Source organism: Myotis davidii, unplaced genomic scaffold, assembly GCF_000327345.1.
Source record: "Myotis davidii unplaced genomic scaffold, ASM32734v1 scaffold37, whole genome shotgun sequence".
NCBI lineage: Eukaryota > Metazoa > Chordata > Mammalia > Chiroptera > Vespertilionidae > Myotis > Myotis davidii.
In genome coordinates this window covers 4,359,883-4,377,660 of record NW_006289395.1, presented here as the reverse complement: position 1 = coordinate 4,377,660, position 17,778 = coordinate 4,359,883, and the positions used below count along the sequence as shown (strand labels likewise).

General features: G+C 38.3%; 1 protein-coding gene across 1 annotated transcript in view; it reads right to left on the bottom strand.

The window, feature by feature from the left end:
• Positions 1-17,778, bottom strand: part of MAP2K4 (mitogen-activated protein kinase kinase 4) — a 95,296-nt gene that overhangs the window by 54,152 nt on the left and 23,366 nt on the right. The window contains exons 3-4 of the mRNA XM_015562598.1: positions 14,329-14,503; positions 303-422 (exon numbers count right to left, since the gene is read on the bottom strand). Of these exons, the coding sequence (XP_015418084.1) occupies positions 303-422; positions 14,329-14,367 (159 nt within the window). The 5' untranslated portion in view covers positions 14,368-14,503. The remainder of the gene's footprint in view (positions 1-302; positions 423-14,328; positions 14,504-17,778) is intronic.

The following is a 17,778-nucleotide window of genomic DNA, read 5'->3' as shown; positions in this document are numbered from 1 at the left end:
ATATAAAATAAATATCAAAAATATAAATCTTTGTTTTACTATGGTTGCAAATATCAAAAAATTTCTATATGTGACACGGCATCAGAGTTAAGTTAGGGTTTTCAAAATGCCGACATGCCGAGCTCAAAAGGTTTGCCATCACTGGTATAGATTATCAAGGCTATATACTAAACTACTGAGAAATTAACTTATTACTAATGTATGGCATTTAACTGTACATTAAGATTGAAGCCTGCCACCCCTTTATTTATCCCAATTAGATATTCATTCGCCAGCTAAAAACCCAGATAGTTCATTCCTACCTCTCTGAAGAGTGCACCATAAAACTGAACAATGTATGGGCAATCACTACTCCGCATTACTACATCCAAATCCATAAGAAGTTGCTTTTGTTCTTTTTCATCCACTGTTGACCGAATTCTCTGTAAAAGAATGACAGAAGATGTCATAATAACATAAAACAACTACAGAAGCTTGAGAAAACCACTACCACAGAAAGATCAAAAATTTCTAAGCAAACTTTGCAAATACTAACCCAACATGAAAGTGATTATCTTTGTTATACTTTACAAGAACAATTTTTACCACAGAAAAACAAAATAGGACATAGGAATTTTTATTTTTACTAAAATAGTACTCGATAACTCTTTAAAGGACCCAGGCTCTCTAAACACAAGCATTCAATGACGATGTTGAAAATTATGCAACAAAGTTCTTGGGTAATGAAAATTAACCATGTGCAAAAGAAAATCATAAGGAACTATACTTTAAATCATAATGGACTATACTTTAAACAGTTTTCATGTGCATAATTAGAGATAGCTTCATAGATGCTTTAATGACCATTTCAGAATTGTATGAAATCAAGGCATTCAATGCAAGAACAACCCTCTTCCCTCCTGGGATCCTTGTTCCATAGCATCCTCATTCATTAGAGATAGAGCACAGTTGAGAACAGGTAAGAGCGAGAACTACTGTAGGGGCAGCACACAGCCTACTATCCATGTCTCCAAAATCCTGACCTGGAATTCTCCCCATTCACTACTTCCTGAATGGTAAACTCAAAAAGTTCTACCTGACTTCCCAAACCGTGAGTCAGAATGCAGGACAACATAAACATGTTGAAAAATAACCTAAAACTGAGGAAATAGAGGGCTCTTTGTCTTTTCCTAAGCTGACAAGGCCCTGCTCTGTACACTGCAGGCCTAGGGTATATTCCTAACCCATCTACAGAACAACTTCTGTGCACAATCCTAAAATACTGCCACAAAAAATTGGTATCCCCGTGTTCTACCCACGAACAGTATAGGGCATGGAGATGGCCAAAGGGAGAGTTCTCACTGCACTACAGAGATAGAAGTTCAGAAATTATAAAACATTAATAACGAAGTTATGGTTTAACATTAAGGCATACAAACAACTTTTGTTCTCATAAAAATGTTCAAAATGTCACACCACGTCATTGTGTATAATACATAGCACATACTTACAAGGCAAATTAGTATCAAAAAATACATAAGGTGGCATTTTGTCTTCCAAAGACTTCAAGGTATCTGTCCTCAATGTTCTTGAAAGGATGAAGGCGTCAATAAGTTCTTGAGCCCATTTTACAGAAGAGAAACCAGAGGCACAAAGAGAATACAAGAGGTGTATTCCATGGGACATGACAGTAAACAGGTACATAAGGACTAGAAGTAGGTTCTCTCATTTTCACTTTTCCACACTAAATAGGAATTCCATGCATTTCAAATACAAACAAATTTAATTTTGCTATTTAAAATGTAGAGCCTCCTAGCTATAGTACTTCACACCAAATAAAATTTACTAACTGGCATCCATCCATATATGCTGATTTATTTAAAACTTTGACATGAAATTTCACTGCATAAACAAGAAAACCTAATAAAAAATATAAACAAAATAAGAGTAGTACTTTCAAAATTAAAATATTTCCTCTCTCTCTCTCTCTCTCTCTCTCTCTCTCTCTCTCCCCTATCTTTTCATAGTTCTGGAATAAACAATCTTGCTTGTAAATCAACATCAGCAAGTGCACTCAAAAATGATACTATTAAAAAGTCAAAATAGCCTACTGGTGCAATGTGCATTTGTTCAAAATTTGACATTGATAATTCTTATAAACATTTCAACTACATGTATTCCTGCTTTAAATATATAACTTTAAAAGTACAGCCGTAAAAATACTACGTTGGGAAGACAATTTTTTTTTAATCTAAATTTAAAAGACAGAAACCTGATAATTAGAAACAAACAGGGAAGAAAAAGCAAATGGCCCTCTATTAAAGAATTCTCACTATTAAAAGTTTTAAAAACGTATTTTTTTTTGCTGTTTATTTGTATGTTTATATTGGCAAGTGTAAATATACTAGCACACATATTTATGAGATACTATCTTAAAAGATACCCTCTTTACTAGTTTATTTTTTGTTTCCCTAAACTGGTTATATGGTTTTCTATATTTAACATTTGTACAAATGCTTATAATTCAACTACTAGAAAGCATATTACAGTCAAAAGCTTAATAGTTATTATCAATACCTAAATATTGGGGACTATTCCTTTTTTTAAAATATATTTGTATTGATTTCAGAGAGGGAAAGGGAGAGATAGAAACATCAATGATGAGAGAGAATCATTCATTGGATGTCTCCTGCACGCTCCACCCTGGGGATCGAGCCTGCAACATGGGCATGTCCTCTGACCGGGAATCAAACCATGACCTCCTGGTTTATAGCTTGATGCTAAACCACCGAGCCAGGCCAGCTGGGCTACTAGGAACTATTTCTAAAAATACTGCTGTAGCTACAGAAAGAATACCTGTTACTATGTGAACTGGAGGTGGAACTGAAGTGCCAGCATCTGATTAATATCTATACTCAATCCCTGTCAGGATTATTATTAACCAGAATGTAGAGATAATTCCTGGTGCAGCTCTAACCTTTGAGGTCAGCAGCATAGCAGGAAAATCTATTCATCTTTAATATATTATTTAATACCATCTAGTACACACAGGACATGGGGCCGCTGGAGGGCCTAGCATGAAACTGATTTTGCTCCCGGATGCTTGTCAACAGACTAAGACCTCCTCATGCTGCTGCTATTACATCTGAATCACCTGGGATTCAGCAAGTATAGCTGACTCTCAATTATACTAAAGTTTTAGGGTTGTATTGCAACATTTCTTATATGTGAGCACTGAATAATTTAAAAGGCTTAAAGTACTCCAAAGGAGATTAACTACACATACACCTACAATAGCTTCAAACTGAAATTAAGTCAATATTTTAATAAATGATTAAAGTCAGAGAGAACTTTTTTTCAGGGCAAAATTTACACTAGATTTTGTTTTTAATTCTAAAACTTTATTTTTTTCCTTTGTAGTGATTTTACTGGGTTGTCACTGGTTAACAAAATTATACAGATTTCAGTGTGTACAGTTCTATGACCCATCATTGCACACTGTGGTGGAGACTGCTTAATGATAATTATTCAAATGAGAGAATACTTAGTAACAAAAGTCACTACCAGGAAAGTTCTTCTAATGGAACATCAAAACAATGTGTATGAAAAAGATTTGAAATAAATAAGGCCCAAGTTCTCTAATATTAAGGAAGCATAACCACCTAAAATGGAACGCATCAATAAGAAAACTTCTCTTCCTTCAAGAAAGCTGTCCTTAACTGAGGGCACTGGAAAATGAAAGTGCAAAGGTGAAGCCAATTATACTACTGGAAAGTCTCTTGTAATTATAATGTTCAGAAGTCAAATGTATTGATAAATGCCTTGAATCACGGGAAATTTTTTTATTTATATAATAAATTTAAAAGTTCAATAAGGCTGATATTTGTGTTCAACTAACTATTTTCTCAAAAAGAGTAAGGATGAAAATCTCATCCAAGAACACAAATATTTTTAAAAATCATCTCAAAGAAAGTTTCATTTTCATCCAACTGTTAGAATTCATTAAAATCACTTGTTTCTGTACTATGAGGATACTGAACTCTTTTCTTTAGCACTATTTTATTAACCTAGCTTAAGTAATTATGTGCATGCTCTCATAAATTAAACTATCTTTTTTGAAAATCAATCCATATTGCTTTTTTGACAATACAGTATTTTCAAAGTATTATAAGTTTTATTTTATTTGGAAGAAAATGTAGAGAAAATATTTAAAATCAAAACGAGACTTACTACCCTACATATATAAGTGGTTTTCCACAGTGAAGAAATTTATATGCTTAAAGCTAAAAACATTTTTCTAATTATTGTCCAAATCTGTATTCAAGGTGGTCTTATACTCCTAAAAAAGCTTCAAAACAGGTAAATGCCAATAAAAACAGCATGTAGCTACAGACCAGCAATGCCAAAATGTCACTTAGAGATACAAGGAAAAGGATCAACTGAATTCCCAGTTCTCTGGTTTTATGGCTGTGAGAGTTATACGTGGTTCCAAAGAGCGTCCCGTATATAAACAGAAAGCACCGGGCAAGGGCTTGTCCTGAAATGACCCATCTGTGTTTGTCTGTGTCCTGCTGCGGGAACTCCTGCCTCTCACAAACCTAGAGCTTTTCTTCCCACCAACTCAAGCTCTAAGGAAAGGTCAGGCAGGTGGCAAGCGCTCTCTCTTGAACAGTGTGCTCATGGAGAGGCCCGCTGAGTCACCTGATCCGATTCCTGCTTCGAGAAGGAGAAAATCAGGTCGTCACAGACTTGAAAGACTCAGAGTGAGAAGGACTGATAACAAGTCGTGTATGTCCTTGATTAAAAACAGTAATTCCAATCATCCAAGAGATGCAAATCAAAACGACAATGTGGTACCACCTCACACCTGTCAGAATGGCTATCATCAACAAACGACAAGTGCTGGCGAGGATGCACTGCTGGTGGGAATGCAGACTGGTGTAGCCACTATGGAAGACAGTATGGAGTTTCCTCACAAAGTTAAAAAAGGCACTCCTATTTGACCCAGTGATCCCACTTCCAGGAATATATCCCAAGAAACTAGAAACACCCATCAGAAAGGATATATACATCCTTATGTTCATAGTAGCACAATTTACCATAGCCTAAGTGCCCATCAGCAGATGAGTGGATTAAAAAATCATGGTACATCTACACTATGCTGTTGTAAAAAAGAAGGAACTTTTACCATTTGCAACAGCATGGATGGAACTGGAGAGCATTATAATAAGTGAAATAAGCCAGTTGGAGATAGACAAAAATCACATGATCTCACTCATATATGGGATATAATCATCAACATAAACTGATGAACAAAAATGGATCCAGAGACAAGGTGGCACTGAGCAGACCGTCCAACCTCGAGGAGAAGGCGGAGGGGCGGGGGCTAGAGATCAACCAAAGGACTTGTATGCATGCATATTAGCATGACCATTAATCGGGGAAATAAGGAGACATAATACTTTGAACCACTGCTTTAAACTATAAAAGTTGTTGGGTTTTGTTTAAAAAAACAAAACAAAACAGTAATTCCAGTCCTAGCCTGTTTGGCTCAGTGAATAGAGAGTCAACCTGCAGACTAACGGGTCCCAGGTTCGATTCTGGTCAAGGGCACATACCCAGGTTGCAGGCTCAATCCCCAATGGGGAGCGTGCAGGAGGCAGCCAATCAATAATTCTCTTTCATCATTGATGTTTCTATCTCTCTCTCCCCCTTCCTTCCTCTCTGAAATTAATAAAAATATATTTTTTTAAAAAACAGTAATTCCAGAGTGTATAACAGATGTTAATTCCTAGGACCTGAGCATTCCAGGTAAAAAAAAGATACAAGTCACCTGCAAACATATCAAGAATCAAGAACTGAGGAGTTCTGAGAAAGACAGACTTGAACACAGCATTTTGTAAGTATAGTCAAATATACTTACAAAATGTCTTTCATTTCCAACAGATACTCTTTTTTGTTTGTTTGTTTCTGTTTTGAAATGGAGTGAATATATGGGGAGTGAAATGCGAGGAAAGAGGAAATGGGAAAACTAACGTGGAAGGGTATAACCACTAGTCCTGGAGACAAATTCTCACATGAAAAATCCTTCTCTGTTCTTTGTAGGGCTCAAGCAAGATAGGTGACTCTTATCCCTGCTGCACGTTTATCTTTAGCTGCTTAGAGTAAGTGAGGAATAAGGTGCAAGTGTGCAAAAGTGACAGAGGGCCAAATTCCCGATCAGAAATTAAGGCACGGACACGATGAAACCCAGCAGAGGAAAGAATTCAGCAAATATGGAGAAACTCAATGTATGCCTTTAAACATTATTCTAAGTACTGATTAAAACAATTTGACATGGGGTAAGGTAAAGCAAGCGATCAGTATTTTGGCCATTAGTAGTGCAAAGTGTTATTTTCCTTTTGTTAATCCTCACCCAAGGACCTTTTTCCATTGATTTTTGGAGAATAGAAGGGAGGGGGAGGGACAGAGAGAAATATCCACGTGACAGAGATACATCTTCCATACATGCCCAACCAGGGCTGGGAATCTGGCCTGCAACCGAGGTAAGTGCCATTGACCAGAACCGAACCCTGGACCCTTCAGTCCACAGGCCGTTGCTCTATCCACTGAGCCAAACCAGCTAGGACCAAAGTGTTATTTTCAATTTACCACCAACCCAAATCAGACACCAGAAGGTATTTACTTTCCAGCAAAGCTGTGTGGGATCTGCTATCACTTGCAGGTACCTAAAACTCATCTCTCAGTGGCTGTGGCTCCTTCCTTTACATATGTACCTCTCACCATCTAAGGTTCCAAAGGTACTTGTATTCCATATTCCAAGTAACGTCCAAACATCTTGTCAATGGGTATGATGTCAGAGCAACCACTCACAGGACACAATGAATCAGAAGCTCCCTGTGTTGAGTTTGTGCCAAGGGGGCACTGATAAATATCATCCACGTGGAAGTCTGAGAACAAGGACATGAGTGACCATATAACATTAGAGCTGAGGTAGAACTCCTCACCACAGAAAATAAAAGTGAGATAGTGAAGGTGCAACAGTCTTTGCTTTAAAATCAAAAGATGAAAAAAACAAAAAGTACCATATGTTAACTGATACAGTTATAATAATGGTATTTTGAAAATGTGTCTTCTTTCTGGGATCTACAAACACTAGTTCTTTCCTGCCATAAACGCACCCTTGGCCATTAGGCATTCCTTGTTAAAGAACCCTCCTAAGGTTAGTGTCTGTGAATAAAGTGAAGGGGAGTCCATCGCCAGTCAGTGGCTGACTTCATATCAACTTCCATTAGTGATGTAGGGGGTAAAAGAGCAAGGATTACACCCAGATCCCTAAGTGTCCCCTTGGATTCTAACAAACATTCTGATCCTTACAACGAGGCTGCTTTCCCCACAGAAATGCCCGGAATTCCATTTCCAAAGTTGAGAAACCCCAGAAACCACCACAGCACATCACTTTGCGAATACCTTCTTCTGGGCTACAGAAAGTCCTGGCATCCTCACTTTCCCTATGTCCATACTAAGATTCTATATCCCACAAGTTCAGCAAGGCTCTTATCCCTGCTGCTCAGCTTCATTCTCCGCTGCTGAAGAGTCTTCTAAATAGGCCACAAACAAAGATGCCCATGACAGCTCACATGCCATCACTAATAAGGTCCAACCAGAGCCAACATCAGCCAAAACAAACAAATGAACAAAAAAGTATTTGGGCCCTAACCGGTTTGGCTCAGTGGATAGAGCATCAGCCTGTGGACTCAAGGGTCCTGGGTTCGATTCCGGTCAAGAGCATGTACCTTGGCTGTGGGCACATCCCCAGTGGGGAGTGTGCAGGAGGCAGCTGGTCATGTTTCTCATCAATGTTTCTAACTCTCTATCCCTCTCCCTTTCTCTCTGTAAAAAATCAATAAAATATATTTTCAAAAAAAAAGTATTTGGAATGCTGATCATAGGTGCAAAAATGGTTTTCATGTCAGAGTGTCTGTTAAATCAATTGTATGAATTTATGACAATACATGCTTTCACTAAGGCAGAAAGGATACTAAATCTTAACTGCAAAACCATCCAAGTCTTTAGAATCAATTTACTGAACTCTCAATGGTATCTTAGTCTAAATAATTAACTAATTAATTATGTAATAATGGTACCTCCCATTCTTCTGACGATACTGAGGCCTAATTAACTGCTTTTTGGGGGAAAAATATTTTTATTGAGCTTTTTTTTAAAAGAGGAAGGGAGAGGGACAGAGAGAGAAACATCAATATGAGAGTAAAACATCGATTAGCTGCCTCCTGCATACACCCTACCAGGGATTGAGCCTGCCACTGGGCATGTATGCTGACCAGGAATAAAACTGGCAACCCTTCGGTACACGGGATGACACCCAACCGAGCCACAGTGGTCAGGGCCCAATTAATTGCTTTTATATATCTTCTGCTATGTATGATCGGAGAACTTTGGAGAGCAGTTCCAAACACATATGCAATATTACATTATGGGAAAGTTTCCCTGAGGACAAAGTTAATGGGACAGGCTTGATATATGTTGATAAGGGTGGTATCATCTTCTTCCTCTTTCCTATTACATCACCCACATGTAAAGGACACAATGTTAATCTTAGCATTAAAATTAAGGGCTTACATACAGATCATAAATTATAGGTCATTACTTCAGTACCAACAACAAAAAAGTGAGATAAGAGTAAAAATGTGATGTATAACCAATTTTAGAGGCACGGCCATAAGACAACAAAGAATGACAGAAAAATGTGCAAGATTATCAAATATTGGTTAGAGGACCCTCATTTAGAATGAAGTGTGATAAGACATGTTTTTCTCCAAGTAACTATATAAGCTGGGATTTATGGTACTATGTGGTACTATGTCACAATTCAGTCAAATCAACCAGTGATAGGAGAGTTTCAGAAACTAGATATCCAGAACGTTCAGAAACACAGCATGGTGAACTAAAGTTCCCCTAGAGCCACCATTTCCAAACTGTCCTACTTGGACCCCAAAGGTTTTCTCAGAGGTCATGCCAAAAAGGACCTTCAGTAGGGGTAGGCAGATTTCCCGCCTCTTGCCCCCTTACATCAACCAGAATCGTACTAATTTTGTCTATTTAATTTATTGGGGTGAATATATAATTCTGAAACCACACTCTAAAAACCACTAAGAGCAATAGCAAAAAAACACATGTATACTAGGAGTTCCTATCCCAAATACACAAGGGACCTGAGTTCAAAACCAAGGCTGACCAGAGGGTAGCCCAGTGCTGGCGGTGATCCACTTACACTTTTCATTTGCAACACCACAACTTTAAGCAACATTAGGAAGCATAAAATAATATGGCTCAATCAATCATGTATTTCTAAATTAAGCCACATGATCTAGCCAATCAAATGAGAGCCTAAGACACTGGAGTCAGTCTGAATTCAAAACAAGATGGCCATGACTTGTGTATCCCACAAGTGATGTGGATAACCAAACACTAGCACTGTGGCCTTCGAAACTCAACCAAATTTCCTAACAAAGCACTCCATACTATCAGAAAAAAGCTTTTCCAATATCATTCTAGCACTTTCGAAGCAATGTGCAACACCAATGTTTAAAGACTAAAATGAACCTTCTCCAATAATGCTCACACTCCCCACCTAAATTATTCGGTAATGGAACTTCCAACAGAAATGGCAGGGCCCCTGCAGTGGTGGGGAAAACAAGCCAAGCTGTACTTTGCTGGCCCCTGCCGTCCCATACTGGCAGTACCACCTGCACCAAGGAGGCCTTCCTGATGAGCAGATGAAAACCCACACTGCTCAGGGAAGGACTGAGCGGTGGGATGCTGATACTGTCAGATGCAGGGCTCTGATCCTTCCCAGCAGTCCTAGAGGTTAACACAGGTCTCAATTCCAGGTCAAGGACACTTATATATTGTTTTTGTGATTAATCACTATGCTTTAATTATGTTCAATTTGTAACAATGAAATTGGGGGTCACCACAACATGAGGAACTGTATTAAAGGGTCGCCGCATTAGGAAGGTTGAGAACCACTGACTTAAATCAAAGCAACAGGAGAGATGGAAGAGTAGAGAAAACACACTGGGTGTTGAAGAAATAAGAAAAATTAGATCACCAAGAAACAGAATACATCTGAACCCTTAAATACAAGGTCACATCACAAATTCAATCTAGTCTACGCAGTCTGGTCTAACCTCAAACAGCCAATCTGACTTTCTGATTAACCCAGGTAACTTCACAAGTAAAAGACTAAAAGGTCCTCATAATGATTAATGGTGGCAGCCTTAACATAACTTCCTAGCCCTACCTACCTGTCCAATATTAGCTCCAATCTCCAAGGAGATCACAGCTTTATTTCAGCATTAACCCTCCAAATAACAATCCCATTGCCTTCAGTTTTTAGTCTCAGCAATTTCATTCCCTTATGTTCCCTCTCACTTTCATTCTTTTCTACTCTCCTCTGTTCTTCTCTCATAGCCTACAAATAGGAACAGGGCATGCATGCCTTCAGGAAATCAACCTGGACATGAGTCTGTTAGGAAACATTAGGAAAGCTGGTAGTCTACGCAAGCAGGATTTACGCTGCAGGCAGGGCCAGGTGGAGGCTCTCTGTCAAGGCCCGAAGATCATGCCTCCCTGTCAGCAATGTGTGTGTCACTCTACTCAAGTCCAGCCCACAGGCCTGAACCACAGCACTTCAGCTACTCTCTCCAACTGTTCACGCCTGTGTCCTGATTCTGATCACCCGTGGACCTAACTCTCCTGGGTGTCTCTAATCCTGGCTCAGAAAGCTAATCCCGCGTGCTTCCTCCGATGTCTGCTCTGAATGCTGGGCTTTTTCTAGGATTAACACTGCCAGAGAGCTAGCCAGGCACCTGCTTTACTGTGATAGGACAGTGATGAACACGTCTAATGTCTTCATTCAGTGGCTATCCCACTATCATGCAAAATGGGCATAAAATGCTATCTGCAGAGGATGCTGATCAAAGTCTGGAATACCCAGCCAGCTGAAGTTTGTCCTTCCTGAGCTCTAGAAGATCCTCTGGTGACAAGGGAGGGCTCTGCCCACGGCTGCCCTGTGACGCTGTCATTCAGGCAGACGTAAACCAGGCCTGTCACCACGATGCGGAAAAAAAAGAAGGCTGTTTCCTCAGATGTGTGCAGTTAAAACTAAAGGGTCAAAATTTTCCAATTCTTCGTCCTAACACAGTATGACAATGGCAGCTTGGGGAGACTGTCCTCAGGTCAAAGGTCAAAACATTATTTTAAGTAAAACTTTTACAGTGTTATCTTATTGAATCTGATTTATTTTGTCTGAACTGATTTTTAGATTAAGTCTTGGAGGTAATTATTTCTGGTAATTAAGAAGTCATTTTTTCAAACATTTCTTATATTTGGCAAAATAACTTGGGGAAGGGCTCCCTCCCTCAAAATTAAAAATGAGAGATAATAATAATTTAACTATCAGGTTAATATCACAGTTCATCTTTGTATAGATACTGCAAGTAAATCTTAAGGATGATTTCCAGGATAAGCTTAGAGTATAACAAAGTAATCCTTCTAAAGTCCCAAAGTGCACATTAAAACACTGGTACGGGGCTACTTCAAGTGTATGTCTCATTTCACCCGCTGCAATGGAAACTCACAGCACTGTGGACCATGGTCTCACAGTTCATTTATGTATCTCTACAGTCCCTCTTTCAGAGCTAAATACAGTGGGTACTCGGTAACTCACTTTCTACATGTACAAGGTCAAATCGAACTCCTTACTCATACATTGCTTCTATGTATTTGTACTTGTTAATCTGGCTTGTGTGCCTAAGGAATGTGGGAACAAACTGTCTTAGGTGTAATGAGAGGTTAAGCTTTTTCAAAGAGACCAACAATATATGTATTTATATATTATATTATATAATAATAGATGGCATATATCAGTCATCAAGTACACCTTATGAATACATTGGTTAATATGTATATTACCACCCTCCTCATGCTAAACTATCACACATGCTCAAGAATTCAGGGTATCAAACAGTGGTCATAAATGTGACCATTACCAGTCTGTAGGTCCCAAGACTGCTTTAAAAGTATTTCTTAAAAGTTGGGTTGTTTTTTAATATATATTTTTACTGATTTTTAGAGAGAGAGGAAGTAAGAGGGAGAGAGAAAGAGAAACACCGATGTGAGAGAGATACATCAATGGGCTGCCTCCTTCATGCTCTCACCAGAGATTGAGCTCACAGTCCGGGCATGTGTCCTGACCAGGAATCAAACCAGCAACCTTTTGGTGCATGGGATGATACCCAACCAACTGAGCCACTCCGGCCAGGGCAAGAGTTGGGATTTTTAAATTTTACCTTTATTGTTCAAAGTATTCCATATGTCCCCTTTTCTCCCCGCTTTAATCTTTACCTACGCACCCCCTTCGCCTACAGCACTGCTGTCTGTGTCCATGGGTTATGGATATATGCATAATAGCATCCCAACAGAGGCTCTCAAAATAAGGTCAAATTACAAATGGCGACAATTTCCTATTCTCACTTTTAAATTCCTTCAAAACTTGAGTCAGCATTATACAGTTCCAAAGGTTATCAAATTAAGAAAAACGTTTTTAATGTCAAAATGAAGTACCTTCTTTGTTTACCTTTAAGACCGATTAACTGTGACTAAGCCAGTCCAGATTACTAAAACAGATCCCAATGTGAATTAGCATAGGGGAACACACACAGCACACACTGAAAACAGCAGGACATGATTACTTAAAAGTGCTTTCTCTAGTGTTGGGGGAGGGGGGGCGGGGGTTAGAACTTAGTTACAGAGGGCAGATTTCCCTTAAGGCCCAGCTAAGCAAAAGCAGACGTTATGAACAGACAACGTGGGGCAATGCAATACTCATGCAGAAGAGTCTAAATAAAATGACTTTCCTTCCACTTCTCTGCAGTGGCACGAAATCAAAAGAGAAACAATTCATTCTAAGAAAAACAACATTTTATTTCATCACATAATCCAGAGCAAAAGTCTTAGCATCTTCATCTTTAGAGGTCTATAGGTTATATGCAAAATTTCATACATGTCTGCGCCTTTCTGAGAAAAAGTCTATAGATCTCATCACATAGGAAAATATGACCAAGATAAGAACCCACAGAGAGAAATCAATTTTCCATCATTAATTTCTCACTAGTTTTAATGACCCAGCAAGGAGAAATGCTCAAAAATGAAGGAGGCTAAAATAGTAACATTTTGCTCACAATAAACTTCAACACAGGCAGCCTTTTATATTAATGTAATATAAATCCACTCCCCCAAATCAAGCAAGAAACTGAGGCTCCCCTCTCATCAAACTACTTTGATAAACTCTCAAAATAGGGAATTAACAGGAAGACAGCTTAGTCTGCAAACCCATTCTCAAGTCTTACAAACTCGAACATTATTTATCACTCTAAGAATTTTAAATTCAATGACAATAAATATATCCATTTCTTATTTTTTTTTACTTTTCTTTAATTGCCCTCCACCCCAACTGTCAATTTTCCTAAAATATCTTACACAGAGCAAATATTCATTAAACATCGGAACAAACAAGTGAGCAAATTACAATTATATGGACCAACTAAGAGTGGGGTGGAAACCATCAGTTCATTACAGGTGCCAACATGAGCCTGCCAGTTACAATCTATGGGCCAATCTCCATTTCTGGACACTCTGATTTTTTTTTTTAAATGAACATATTAAGTGGCATGACACTCACAGTAAGGACAGAATGTGACAGCATTATCACAAGGTATACATTTAATACATCTTCCAAACCAGGGAACAGGGCAGTACTGAGTGGAGATGAAATAAACAAACAGAAGCCGAGCCGGTCAGGACCGAGTAAGGTTGAGGTTAGTGGCAACAGCATGTGCGTGGTTTCCAGGAAACCTTCAGTAAGACTGCTGTTAGCCCTAGCCCCGCACCTTGCCCAACCCAGTGCGCTGCCTCTTCTTCCAGCTCCCCGCCTGGCTCAGTGCAGCACTGCCCTGCTCCCAGGGGGGCAGCCGCCCGGCCTGAACTCACCTGGGCCGGGGAAGGGCCTGAAGTTTAAAACATGTTAATGCATCATGCCAAAAGTGCAGTGAACATGCATACTTCATACACTCATGGTTTCAGAGAGAGAGAAAACGTGCCACCAATAAGACAACCTCTGTACAAAACACCCTCAAAGAATTCGAAGAAACAATTTTATGGACACCCACATTTACCACAAAGTAAGAACAGAATAGTAGTATTACTACATCGAGAAACTGCACCTCACAGATTAAAGTTCCAAAAATAATTATGTGCTTCACCTACTTTAACTGCCATTATTTGTCCACTTGGTTTGTGGACCATTTTGTTGACAGAACCATACGCTCCTCGTCCGATTTCTCCCAGGTCTTTCAAGTCCTCTGCGGTGAAATCCCAGTGCTGTTCAGGGGAGATCTTCAGTTTTCCTGACGATTCAATGCTGTGTGTTCTCAGTCTCTCTCTGTTAAAATATTGAAAAGCAATTTCCACATTTTAAATATGGTTTGACTTATTTATTTTAGCTAGCAGCGATTAATGTGCGGGGAATTTGTTTTCTCATAATTTACTAAAACAGCCTGACCTCCAGATTTGGGGAGTTTTTTGTTTGTATTATCTTGGTTTTTTACACACTGAATTAAGAAAGGCTGAAATTTAGGTAATCCATAAACACAGCTTTAATGGGATTTATAAAACTAATTTCCATTTATTGAAGAAACTAATTCTGCACACCAGTTTTTATTTCCAAATATATATCTTTTCCAAACTTTGCAAACTGTATTATCAAATGTGGAATCCCAAGAGCTATAAGCCCCATTTCCAAAAAGTTCTCATCCTACCTCACCCAATATTATTTATTCCAGGTTCACAATCCTGGTGCAGCTATTCACAAACTCTGCTGCACATTCGAATCATTTGGGGAGAATTTTTTAGACCCTACAGCAATTAAATCAGAAAACCTAGGGACAAGAGGTAGGAAACCATATTTTTAAAGATCCCCAGGTGATTATGGCAGAGTTTAGGAACTAGCACCTCAGTGTACTGCCGTGTTCATGATAATGCCATGCTCAGGGAGGGGGATAGTTAAATGAGTATTCCGCTGGCTCTAAGATGAAACTGCCATGTGCAATTCAAATTTGAAACTTTTAGCCTTTGTTCATTAGATAAAGCAATGGGAGTGAACATAAATAATTCATAGACAACAGCGCTTACTCATTACAGATTTTCATTAAATAAAAACTTCACCTCCAAAATTCCAACCTAGAGAACATATTAACTTCTAATCATGCTTCGTAAAGAAAAAAAATCCAATTAGAACTAAAAAATCAATCTCATTTCTCACTCCCTCTGTCTGTGTGTGTCTCTCTCTCTCTTTTATCACATAAACTGCAATGTGCAGGAATAAACTGCATCAACTAGAGTGAAACATACATAAAAGAAAAACATTCCACTAAGTATCATCTACATTTTTTTAATTTCATATTAAATGATCAGAATCTCTTTTTAAATCTCATCTGGAGATACAAACAAAAGTTTATATGCTTGGGTTTTTTTATTTTTCTTCTTCCAACATTTATGAACATTTCTCAGATTTTTTTGGTTTTTGTAGGTATTTTTAAGGTTCTCAAAATATTTAGAATTTTAAAAGTGCTCCAGAATAACCAGGTACACTAATATTAATAATAACCAAGATTTGGTGAAAAGGTAAAACCTTCCAGTTATAAAATAAACAAGTTCTGGGGATGTAATGTACAGCATGGTGATATAGTTAATAGAGTATTATATATCTGAGAGTCGCTAAGAGTATAGATCTTTAAAGTTCCAATCATACACAAATTTGTAACTGTAGTTGGTGATGGATGTTAACTAGACTTACTGAGGTGATCATTTCACAATATACACAAATATTTAATCATTAAATCATGTACCTGAAATGAATATAATGCCAATTATACCACAATAAAAATAAATAAAACCTCTTCAAGGTGAAAACATAACAATAGCCAAGATTCAAGATTGTTGTTCAAAGATTAGTACACTGTCAAAGTAACAACTTAGTGAACTAGCATACCAAAAGCCAGATTCTCAAATCACAATACTAACATGTCATAACACCAGCCTTCATTCATCCAGTTTCCAAATACTTTCACCAGTGTACCTCAGACTCTAGAATCTAGAGTCACAGGAGCCCGGAAATCAGTGGCTTAAGTGACCAGTCAGGAACAGCCGTGAAGCCTGAACGAAGTTTTTAAGATGGAAATCAGATCCAGGCAAGTACATCAAGCCCAGAGACTAATTTCCTCAGTAATCTTTTCCATGAAGTATACAAATTAAGCCAGGAAACATTCTAGCATCAAAAAGTTCCATGTATTGTGATTACTGTTCTGTGATCAATGGCAAGTAAACACCATCTGTACGGTACAGTTTAACCACTGGTGAAATATACAGCACCAGCCTACTGCTGAGGGAGCTGAAGAAAGGTAATTAAAATTGTGTGTAAATTGGAAGCGGCATTTTGAAGTATTCACTAATTCAGGGCAATGGCAGAGAGGCTCTACAGTGGTCCCTAAGCTCTACATTCCTGGTGCTCACATCTCTATGTAAGCTCCTCTCTGAGCACAGATGGGACCTGTAACTTGCTTCTAACCAGTAAAATATGGCAACAGATATCATGCTCATGTTCACACTGTGTTATAGAACATTTATTGCTACAATTACTCAGACAAAAAATGAATGATATTTCATTACTACATAAAAATCACACAACAGCTATACTATCTTTGTTAATAGTTTAGCTTACTATATATAGGCTGCTAGGTGATTTCCAGAAAAAGTCCTTTTTTTTTTCTTTTGGAAGTAAACAGATAGCTGAACTATGCAGGTTACCGTCTTAGGCTAATGAAAATGTTCAAAAATTGATTAAGGTAACAGATGAATAACTGTGAATAACTAAAAGCTACTGATTGGAGAATTAAATGGGTGAATTGTGTAGTACAGGAATTACATATGTCAATAAAGCTGCTAAAAGTTAGATAAACAGGAAGATGTGATTACTACCCAGAGCTCCATTTTCTCATTTAGACAGGAAAAGAGTCACGAAAACCACAGAAAACTATGCCCTGGAATGTCACCAGGGCATGTCCGTAGTCTTCAATAATATGGGCTGGCCATCTTTTCAGTGATCCTGAACCAATTTCAGAGCTACTGTTTTAAATGTTTCCAACCACAATGGCTTCCAAAGGACTGTGCGTAGAACAGACACAGTGCTCTAGAGACTAGCCCAGAAGCCAACCTGAGCCGTCACCACTGAACTGTAGCAGTGCATCAATGAGGCAACTGTACCAAGTGGCCAAAACCTTAGCTGCAGTTTTTCAACTGAGGAAAATTTGTCCAACAAGATTTAAGTGTTACTTCTACTAGACAGTATCAGGAATTCCTAATCATTTCATTATTAATTTCTTACCTGAAAATTCAATGATTCCATAAACCTAGAACAGTGATGGCGAACCTATGACACATGTATCAGAGGTGACACGCGAACTCATTTTTTTGGTTGATTTTTCTTTGATAAATGGCATTTAAATATATAAAATAAATATCAAAAATATAAGTCTTTGTTTTACTATGGTTGCAAATACCAAATTATTTCTATATGTGACACGGCACCAGAGTTAAGTTAGGGTTTTTCAAAATGCTGACACGCTGAGCTCAAAAGGTTCGCCATCACTGATCTAGAGC